At 42.2% G+C, this 11621-nt stretch overlaps 1 protein-coding gene across 1 annotated transcript in view; it reads left to right on the top strand.

The window, feature by feature from the left end:
- The window catches only part of GABRA4 (gamma-aminobutyric acid type A receptor subunit alpha4), a 60733-nt gene extending 49368 nt beyond the window's left edge, over positions 1-11365 (top strand). Inside the window, exon 9 of the mRNA XM_081020027.1 lies at positions 10334-11365. Coding sequence (XP_080876153.1) covers positions 10334-10873 — 540 coding nt within the window. The 3' untranslated portion in view covers positions 10874-11365. The remainder of the gene's footprint in view (positions 1-10333) is intronic.
- Positions 11366-11621: the final 256 nt, after the last annotated feature.

Below are 11621 nucleotides of genomic sequence, written 5' to 3' on the forward strand. Positions count from 1 at the left end.
TAACCCAATGCAATAACTTCTCCTAACAGGCCTCCAAAGGCTATAAGTTTCACATGTCCCTTCGTAAGCTAATTTAACTTTGGTTACTTCATTGTATATGCACAAATACTGCCCTACATTGGTTTTTACTAGCCCTTTCCTTATGGGCACTGCAAAAGCAATCACCCTTTCTTGCATTCCCCCCCAGGTTCCCCCTCTTTTATTTGTCCCCAGCTTCTCATAAAATAATAGCATTTTAAAAAAAGCTTGCCGTGCTGCTTTATCTAAATTGTTTTTCTTTCGTTACCCATATTTTTGAGGCAACAAGTGAATAATTGGTTTCCACGAACTGGAAAATCATGCAAAATTCATGGGCCCTATTCTCCACTCCAGCAAGAAACTTTATTTCATCTGAAATAAAAATGGGTTACATATAAGAGTTCATTTCGCCTCTGATTGCTTCTAGGTTCAGAGTTTCTTTGCTGGGGTGAAGTCATAAGAAGTAATTGGCTTGCAGGAGTTCATATTTATAGTATGCAGTCTGAAGATAATTGAAAAGAAAATACACAGGTGGAGTGTAGCTTGGGAGAAGATGCCTCAGAAGATTTGTGACAGGAAATACGGATCCAACAAGATTGATCTGAAGGTCACTTATGGTGACATTTCAAATTAGGCTTGTTAATCCATTTGTAGGAACACAGGAAACTTAAGATGTCTTCTAAAGGTTGTATTGTTACTTATCTCATTGGCTTGGGGGTCACATAACTCCATACCCTCTAACAATTCTCTGATGAAAATAGGGACATCCTAAGGAAAAGTGACATTCTGGGATAATAATAATAATAATAATAATAATAATAATAATAATAATAATTCATTTATACCCCACCCATCTGGCTGAGTTTCCCCAGCCACTCTGGGTGGCTTCCAATTGAGTGTTAAAAACAATACAGCATTAAATATTAAAAACTTCCCTAAACAGGGCTGCCTTCAGTTGTCTTTTAAGATAAGATAGCTACTTATTTCCTTCACATCTGAAGGGAGGGCGTTCTACAGGGCGGGCGCCACTACCAAGAAGGCCCTCTGTTTGGTTCCCTGTAACCTCACTTCTTGCAATGAGGGAACCGCCAGAAGGCCCTCGGCGCTGGATCTCAGTGTCCGGGCTGAACGATGGGTGTGGAGACGCTCCTTCAGGTATACAGGACCGAGGCCGTTTAGGGCTTTAAAGGTCAGCACCAACACTTTGAATTGTGCTCGGAAACGTACTGTGAGGCAATGTAGGTCTTTCAAGATAGGTGTTATGTGGTCTCGGTGGCCACTCCCAGGCACCAATCTAGCTGCCGCATTCTGGATTAATTGCAGTTTCCGGGTCACCTTCAAAGGTAGCCCCACGTAGAGCGCATTGCAGTAGTCTAAGTGGGAGATAACTAGAGCATGCACCACTCTGGCAAGACAGTCCGCGGGCAGGTAGGGTCTCAGCCTGTGTAGCAGGTGGAGCTGGTAGACAGCTGCCCTGGATCAAATCAGAAACAGGGATGGCTTCTGTAAATCTGTGACTGTCCCTGGAAAATAGGGACACTTGGAGGTCTGGGTCGCTCCCATTCATAACTGAAGGTACCTGCGATAGAAGCCTCTGCATGCAAGCAGATGCTGAGCCACTGATTTACAGCTCTCCCTACATTTAGTTTCTAAGAAGGAAAAGCACCTACTTGTTATTTGGAGGGTTAGTACCTTTTTGCTACTTGCTACTTATAAACACCATGCTTTGGATTGTATGGATTACTGTGTGTGAGGCTGATAGATGGATGCCCTCCCTTGTGACAAGGGGTTTGACCTTGAGGAAGGTTGTTTTGCCCCTTCCAACAGTCTTGTAACACACACAGCACACACACACACCCCTCGATCTTTTGCGGCTTCCCCAGTGGTTTTCAAATTATGTTCTGTGGAACCCTGGAGTTCCTCCGAAGCTTATTGAGAATCCTTAATGAGAAGATCAGAATTGCTGAGCAAGTTATTCCTAAAGGCCTATCACTACTCATCATCTCCTGCAATGTGCAACTGCAGGGAATATGGGGTATTATTTTATAATTCTATTCCAGGGCATACCCTCTGTTTATATAAGGTAAAATCAAGGAAGCCAAAGAAGCCTTGCCAGTAGCCAGGATGAACTGAATGTTCACCTAAAAACTTCTCTGAATTATTCGCAGTATTCAGGATTCCTGTTATCTCTTCTCATTAAGCATGCTGGCTGGGGCCGATGAAAGATACAGTCCAAAACATCTGGAAGGCACCACATTGGCTACTCCTGCCCTAGAGGGATGCTACAGAGATGCTCAATGAGTCTCCTAGGGGTTGAGAGTTTTTTTTTGCCTTGCTTGAACTTCAGAAAGGGAAGTTTGTTAAGTATCTCACAAGCCGCAATAGATGGTTGATAGGCCATGTGAGTCTGGCTTGGTGAGTCATAATGTATAGTGTGAGAGTAAATAGTGTTAGCAAAGTCACTTAAATGATGCAGGTGGAGACTGGAGAGAAAATAAAACCTGATAGCAAATAATAATAATAATAATAATAATAATAATAATAATAATAATAATATTATTTATATCCCACCCATCTGGCTGGGTTTCCCCAGCCACTCTGGGCGGCTCCCAATTGAATATTAAAAACACAACACAGTGGTACCTCTGGTTGCGAATGGGATCCGTTCCGGAGGTCCGGCCGTATCCTGAAGTTTTCGCTACTGGAGGTGCCGCTTCTGCGCATGCAAGTGAATGCAGAGAAACACTTCCAGGGGTGCTGGTAATGTAACCCAAAGTTCCTCTGTACAGCATTAAACATTAAAAACTTCCCTAAACAGGGCTGCCTTCAGATGTCTTTTAAAAGTAGGATAGTTGCTTATTTCCTTGACATCTGGTGGGAGGGTGTTCCACAGGGCGGGCACCACTACTGAGAATGCCCTCTGCCTGTTTCCCTGTAACCTCACTTCTCACAGTGAGGGAACCACCAGAAGGTCCTCGGTGCTGGACCTCAGTGTACGGGCTGAACGATGGGGGTGGAGACACTCCTTCAGGTATACAGAACCGAGGCCATTTAGGGCTTTAAATGTCAGCACCAGTACTGAGGACACTGGTATAATTTGAGAGGAAAGGAACAGAGAGGTCTTGTCTTTCTTTGTACATCAGAGGGAGACATTCAACCAAACACACAAGGGGGAAAACTCCCTCTGAACTACAGAACTAATCAGGAAACATGGTACCTCAGCAAATTTATGCCCCTCTTCATGGTTGCTAAGCAACACCTCCAGCCTTATCCCTTTTGGCTAGTTGATTTCAGCGCTAATGGAATTAACCCTTTAGTTGTGCCTGAATAGTGAACGAAGACATGAGCAGGGAGCATGGGGACGCGCATGCCAGTCCCACCCCGGCCTCCCCATGCCAAATTGCTCTGCCCAAGCCACCAATGGGGCTTCTTTGTGAGGACTTCCAACAAACAGAGCATTGGAGGACAACTGTGAGTGAAAGATAATGAGCATAACAGAAAACATTCTGAACTAGCATGCCTCCTTTTGTGCTGGCTTCGGAACAGAAGTTAAAACCCAACCTGTAGTTGCTACATGGGAAACCAGCCTAGATAATCAGAGAATAAACTCTGCTAGTTTGAATCGCCACTAACTTTTAGTTTGGGGCGGGGGGGGAGGAATCCTATCATTTACTTTGAAGCAGACACCGAATGTTAGAAGAGGGTTTGCTGGAAGCTGACCTAGTTTCTAAGCTATACTCTCCAGGGGTACATGACAAGGGTTAAATATTGTGCTAATAAAGATTAGGAGATTACCAGAAAAGGAAACATTTTGCCTTGACCTGATTCGCAAGGAAATGCTTTATCACAAGAATTTGTTTTGTTTTTTTAAAAGAAAATCCATACATCTTTAAATATACAATTTAATGGAATAAAAACAAGAAGAACCTAACTCAGGAGCATGAAGACTATAATAATGATTTCCATGAAAAATCCCATGTGGGAGCCCAACTAGTTCTTTTGGAGGATATGTGTCTGCTATCAGCATAAGGCTTTCCACCCATCTCCCTGCTGGTTTTTATCTATTTTATTTATTTAATAAAATGCATACGCTGCTTGATTGTAAGAAAACCTTTAGGCACTTTACAAAAATAAGGTCTAGTAAAAGAAAGACATAACTGTGGGATGGGATTTAATGGGCAGGAGAGGATATTAATTGTGATTTATCCCTCCAGGTGCCCATTTGTGGGGGTTGAGCGGAGTTTTAGAACCCCACCCTTGGCAGCAAAATTAAAAGCATAGAAATTAGACTGTAAAACCCTTTTTTTGAGCAAGTCCAGCCATGGAGTGAGCTATGGCTCTCCCTATCTCACCCTGCTCAACAAAGAATCAGGCAACAACTTGGGAAGTAAGTTTAAAAACATGAATTACTCCCTTATAATATTGCGTTGGTTCACAGCAATGGCAGCAGTAAAAACTATGCAGGGGAAATACTTATACTTACAGTATAGGTAAAGGTAAAGGTACAGCTTTTGGCATGTACCTAAAGTTGGAGCAAGTGAAGGCATGTCTTGCATCCATTGCTGGTCAACAGAAGAGAGAGAGGAACAGGAAATACCATTTTCTCCTTCCTTTCCAACAGCAAGGGGAAATGACATCACACAAAGCCCTTCCTCCCAATTGTATTTTTATGGTTTGAGTACCTGAGTATCAGCAATGCAGTTCTGTTGTATTAGCCCCTTCTCATGCTAACTAGCAAGAACATGCATGCTAGGTTTGGCTACTAATCTCCCACAATAACATGATGCCATTGTATTGGCATCCATCCATCCATCTCCATGCCAGTTCAGTGCATGTTGCTTCCGGCGGAGAGCAAAACACTGAATGTGGTGTTACTCTAACTACTGCGACAGTGCCATTCCTTCATTCAAGTTACCATTTTAGAATAATCATAGGCTGGTCCAGTCTTCTCCAGCCTATTGCCTTCCAGATGTTGCTCCATTACCCCTAGGCAACATGAGCAATGGTCAGATATGAGTCCAACAGCATCTGGAAGACACCAGGTTGGGAAAGGCTGGGTTAGTCTTTCCCAGTAGACTGGGAGGGCAGGGTAGATTCTAGAATGAAGAATAAGAGTGTTGGCTGCTGTGTGCTAGGAAGATCCCAAATATTAAATTCTGCAGTTGTTCAGCTTGTGGGGCAGATACATATCTGAAGCAGCCTTGCATCCCTGCAATGTTTCTCTAGGCTGCTTAAGTGTCTAAGCCTTGGGCAGATTCTGCCCAGAAGCCTGCAAGCTATGCCTGCAAGAGATGCCCTGCAACTCGTAATGCATGGAGTATCATCCAGCCCAAGCTGAGCATGCTTAAGTCCCGTTTATTTCAATGTGTGAGAGCTAATGATCATAATACATATATTGGATTGTATGTCTGTGGACAGAGTTGCCTTCTTTTAGCTTTAGTGTAGTGCTTAATTTTTAAGTTATGTATAGGATCCTCATCATCATTGATCTCCAGCATTATAAGAGCTAAAGATTTACTCCTTATCTTCATATAATTGGATGTCATAGAATCATAGAATTGTAGAGTTGGAAGGGACCCCAGGGGTTATCTGCTCCAACCCCTGCAATGCAGGAATCTCATCTAAAGCATCCATGAAAGATGGCCATCCAACCTCTGCTTCAAAACCTCCAAGGAAGCAGAGTCCACAACCTCCTGAAGGAGACCGTTCCACCGTTGAACAGCTCTTATTGTCAGAAAGTTTTTCCTGACAATCTCCTTTCTTGTAACTTGAAGCCATGACTCAAACTGGGGGGGGGGGGGGAGAGATCAGTGTCCCATATACTGGAGGGGACATTTCAGCTGAACATTAGGAGAAACCTTTTGGTGGTTAGAGGAGTTCAGCAATGGAACCGATTACTTAGAGGAGAGATGGGGAACCAGTGGTCCTCCAGATATTTTTGGATGACAACACTCATCTTTGATTTAGAGCAGGGTTTCCCAAACTTGTGTCTCCAGCCGTTTTTGGACTACAGTTTCCATCACCCCTGACCACTGGCTAGCTAAGGGTCATGGGAGTTGTAGTCCAAAAACAGCTGGAGACACGTCTGGGAAATCCTGATTTAGAGGGTTGATAGGAGGCTTTCCCTTGCTGAAGGACTTCAAAGCAGGCTAGTCATCAGTTGAACATGATTCAGCTTTGGGTTTTCTGCACTGAACAGAAGGTTGGAGGAGATGCCCTCTAAGTCTATGGTTTTATGTTTCATGCTCCCCCATGTAAAATATTTCCTACACATTGTAAGCCATCACATATGAGGAAGCATTTAGATATACCATCTCCATGATATTCTGGAATTCTGTGTCTTGCTCTCTAAATCTACTGTGGTATGTTTTTTTACTTGTTCATTTGGTTCCACTGTTTGTAATTTTTGTTTGTAATTTTTGTGGTGCTGATTAATAGGCAGGTGAGCTACCTGCTGCAAATCTCAGCTTTTGCTGGGATGCACAGTTTCAGCTCATGCTAAATTTGCAATCCGACTTCACTGGAGTGCAAAATTGGCTTGCTTGTCATAAGCTGCTAATACGAGCAAAACAATATAATACTTCTTTTTCTGGCTCAAGTGGAGGATTACGGTGGCTCAGAGGACTTTCTTCTTCTTCAAAATTTGCACTGCAGGTGAACAGCTGTTTCTAATGGGCAAACCTTGTTAAAAATCAAAGAGCATGGGTTGGCTTGTACTTGAGCACCACGTTTGCTTGATAACAAGCGGTCACACCTAGAGAGTTTAGTTGGTGAGAAGGAAGCAGCGAAAGATCTGTGAGTTGTTTTTGCAAACAGAGATTAGTAGCTCCTCTCCCCCCATCCCTCACCACCCCTTATTGTATCAAGATGGATTTTGAACCATAAGGTGAGACACACAATCTTATTGAACAGAGCTGCCACAATGTTTAACAATAGATTAGACAGATTTGCAGCAAATTATGCCAACGGCATACTCCATTGCATTACACACGGTCAATTAAATGTGCTTCCATTTGGAAAGAGACGGCTGCAGCATTAATTACAATATTTATACATGCCTGCAAGGAAGTTTGCCTAGTTATCATACCTTTGTGCCAAATAGAGCTGATAAGATTTCCACAAGTGACTGTACTGATGAAAAGAGCATCTTGTGCGAGCCCTTGGGAGAAATAAAAAAAGTTAAAACTCTGCTGTTTCTGGTTGTCAAACACACACACACACCCCTTTTCAAAACAAAGAATATTCAAAACATTGTGTTGGATAGGTAATGACTAAATGCTTCTGGAAGGGGCAGCAGGGGGAGATCTCAGAAGTAAATTCTGCTTAATACTGCAAGTTTTGGCCTACCTGAAGTAAAGGCCAGGAGCAAACTGTCAGCTGAATGCATAACAGAGAACACCTCTGAGGAAAATTAAACTCTCTTTTTTCCCCATAATAAGGTGCTTCGGATTCCATTTTGAAAGGAAAGCATTTGCATGTCAATGTATTTTGTATCAGTTTCTGTGGGGAACAATATCAAAGGTTACCCTGTTCATAAAAAAACTCATCCTGTTCATCAAAACAACACCCTGCATAATCACCACTCTAGTAAACAAACAATAATAACATACCAGGCAGAGGTCCTAAAAACAAACCTTTATCTTTTAACGGTATTATTTTTCACTGTTATTCTTCTTCTGTCTCTTCATGCCGTGCATTCTCAAGTGGCAGAAAAGCTGGCAGTAGGCTTAATAGCAATAGGGTTCAAAAGACCACATGAAAGAGGTCTTCCTATTTATTATACATTTTTGTGGCTGCACACAATCATATTTTTGGGTTCCTCTTCAAATGTAAATGATTTGTGTGGGAAACAAATTATGTTTCCTTCCTAACAAATCCCCACCCCCATAGTGCCTTCATGTAGCCCGCTCGATGGCATAACCAAGTTTCCTTACCATTTAATTACTCTGTGTTTTCAAAGATGTGAACATTGCCACTGGATTTCTCTGCATTTTTGAAGGCTTAAAGTGCTTTACAGTGGTATCTCGGGTTAAGAACTTAATTCGTTCTGGAGGTCCGTTCTTAACCTGAAGCTGTTCTTAACCTGAAGCACCACTTTAGCTAATGGGGCCTCCTGCTGCTGCCGTGCCGCTGGAGCACGATTTCTGTTCTCACCCTGAAGCAAAGTACTTAACCTGAGGTACTATTTCTGGGTTAGCGGAGTCTGTAACCTGAAGCATATGTAACCTGAGGTACCACTGTATTGTCAAGGATTTCTTAAGTAGCAGTGAATGCTCTGCTCTCAGAGTTTTATAAACTTCTATACACAATTACACAACCTGTGTGTACGTCCACATGGTACATTGCTCTTCCCCCCTTTTCGAGATGAAAGAATTGTGAAGCTCAGTATATGTGGTATATCCTGCCACATGTTAGGTTGTACGTATAACAAAGGGACTCTACTAAGTGTATGCCATTCTGCAGTCATGCCATTCTTTTAACTCTCCTCAACGTTGCCTGTGCTTATTTCCGCTCCCCATTCCACTTACTCAAGCCAAGGCATAACCAATGTGGTTCTTGGGATGTTGATGGACTCCAGCTTCCATCAGCCCCAGCCAGGATGGCTAATGATCAGCCATGATGGGAGTTGTAGTCTAACAGCATGAACGCCTTAACAAATCAGCACACTGGAAAAATGGAGATGGAATTATACATCAAACTGCATGTTTGTACATGTAGAGGGTTGGTGACATCCTTTTGTCTCACAAGACAATGGAGTGCACCTCTGAAACTGCTGGAGAATCACAGCACCTGCTGTGGCTGCAGGCCTGGGCAGTGTGTTTGGACGTAAATGTGTGCATGGCTGCAACTAAAAACTACAAACCTATACCCATTTACCTGCAAATAAGTTCCTTTGAACTCAGAGACACTTAATTCTGAGTAGGCACATACAGAATTCTGCTGTAAAACCATTTGTCATCAGAAGCAATGCTGGATACAAAAAGATATCCACAGTGTTCAAAAAATTTCACAGACTGATCAAATTCCTATGTTCTTTGGTACTGCAAGAGACAGCATTACTTTGGGTCGAGATTTATTTTGTCAGGAAGAAAAAATGCTCAAATGAGTTACATCATTGGCATTTATTCCATTAAGATTTTTTTTTTTTTACTCCCTGAAAATTGGAGCCACATTTAGCCATAGCTGTGAGTATTAAGGTCAGTCACACTGCACCATTTCACACTGGGCTAAGCATACAAGCACTGCCAGAGGGAAGATTGGCACGTTCAATCTCTATGAACAAGCTTTACATCCAGATTTGAAATTCAGTCTGCATGAACTATGCAAACTACAGTGTGTTGAAGACATTTCCTACCCAGGGCTTTATTAAAATGGGCATAGAGTTGTGCTAGAACACAGCTGAGTACCTGGGCTATTTCCAGAAATATCGATGTGGCTTGCATTACATGGATCTTTCCCATGGATATTGTCCCTGTTGTCAGAGCCTTTCAACATATTACAAGAATGAGGTTGTAGACAGAAGTGGTAGAATAATGGACTGGACCACTTCTGACTGCACATTGGAAAGTTCCCTCACATTGAGGGGTTTGTCTATTGTATGTAACCTCCGTCTACTCTATGCAAAGTAGCTCTTCAGGCTGAAAGTTTTAGCATGACCTTGATCGACTGGTTTATTACATTTAGGGAGGTCTTTATGTAGGGGACCATATAACTCCCTGTACTCTGCAGTATGAAATGCTACAGTCTGGAATTCTACCGTGATATAACTTTATGTAATATGCCTAATAGCTTCTCAATCATCAGCAACCCAACCAAAATAGCTGTCTAGTGTCTACATTGCCAAATCGTAACGAAAATTCAGTGAGATAGTTTTCTAACTGTGATTGTCTAACTGGCCATATGAATATGTTGCTATGTAATGGGAATAAGAGATTTCATGTTGACCAACAAATCTGCACTGAATGCCCTAGCCGCATTCCTAAATTTCAGGGTTTTGCTCATGCAAAATTCTTTCTAAAGCTGCAGATGTTCTTTTTGTGTCAATTTTTTATTAAACTTTAAAATTTTTGGATATAAATTCCATATCCCAAATTTGTTATACATTTCTCTTTAAACTTTGACTTCCTGCTTTCCCCTCTGTGCTGTTCTTAATCCCATCCCATTTACATATTGCATTTTAACAAACTTTTCGCCTAGGAGATTCTCTTCGATTTCATATATTATCAAATTTTCTACCGCTGCTCATATTTCAAATCCTGCTCGCGATTTCATCTGCTCATGATATTTTCTGATGTTGTTCCTTTTCATATTGCAGAGCACGGACTCGAATTCAAATGTAAGAAAAAGAACTAATACCACCGTACAGGCGGAAACGGAGAGCGTCAGGAGAATTGATACAGGAAACAGTTCCATGCCACCTTCAACGGTAACTCAGGGGCCTTCGGACGTTATGCCCCGATCTCCTTCAGCATCAAGTCCGAACCCCTTCAGCCGAATTAGCATATCAGAAACATTGGCTTCTGCAAGAGCTACTCCTTCAGCTCCTCCCTCTACCCCAGTTTTAACAGGATATATACCCCAGCAAGCCACGGCTGGATCTCCAACCATTCACCGTTTACTTGGATCTAGACTGGAGCAGATTCAGACTACAGCAAATACTTTGGGGGCGCCTTCAAAGTCGTCAGTCGTCGCTCCTCCTCCTCCTCCCCCTCCCCCACCCTCAAGCTCTGGCACCAGTAAGATAGACAAATATGCACGCATTTTGTTCCCCGTCACCTTTGGAGCATTTAATATGGTCTACTGGGTGGTGTATCTATCCAAGGACACGATGGAGAAATCGAAAAGTCTAATGTAGCCTTGCTGCTATGTAGTAGGTTTTTTTCTGAAATTTATTCTACACACATTTGAATGCAGAGTTTCTTCTTTTAAAGCTATTTTTTAAAAAAGAAACCTTTAATGCTTATTTTATATAAAAAAAAAAAGAGAGAGAAAAAGCTCTGTGCTCGTTTTCCCATGGTAAAGGGCAGGTATTATTAGGTAAATTAACGCAGCAAAATGGAGGGGCAGGGAGTATGGACACTGTCTTCCAGGCCTTCTTGAAATGGTGTTCTCTTTGAACAAAAATGCATGGGGCCATTGGGAAGAACAGAGATGGGAAGCAAATATATTATAGTGATATACAGATACATGTATACAATAAATGTGGTCTGGCTTTCCCGAAAGTGTGCATCAGTAGGTAGAAGCTGATGTTTTCATGGCCTAGCTGCAGGACAGTATTCTCTCCTGTGAGTTGGGGTGGCTGTGAATTGGAGGTTATTCATACCTTCGCTGGTAAAGACACACCCTGGGGGAAAAAAGCATGCATTCATGTAGTGGAAAGCAAAGCAAAAAAAAACTTGCTGTATGTGGGGAAGCTTTAGGAGAAAAGAGCTATGCAAATAAGGAGGTAGATAATTTCCACTAAACAAAATGCACAGGCAATTATGTTTTTGAACTAAGCTTGGGTGGGTCTTAAGGTAAAACACTTGCACAAAATCTTTTTGGCTGGCAAATTAGGGTCATGACCAAGCCCAATTTAAGTCAGTTCCACTAATATGAATGGG

This window comes from Podarcis pityusensis, assembly GCF_964106645.2.
Source record: "Podarcis pityusensis genome assembly, chromosome: 9".
In the NCBI taxonomy this organism is placed as follows: Eukaryota; Metazoa; Chordata; class Lepidosauria; order Squamata; family Lacertidae; genus Podarcis; species Podarcis pityusensis.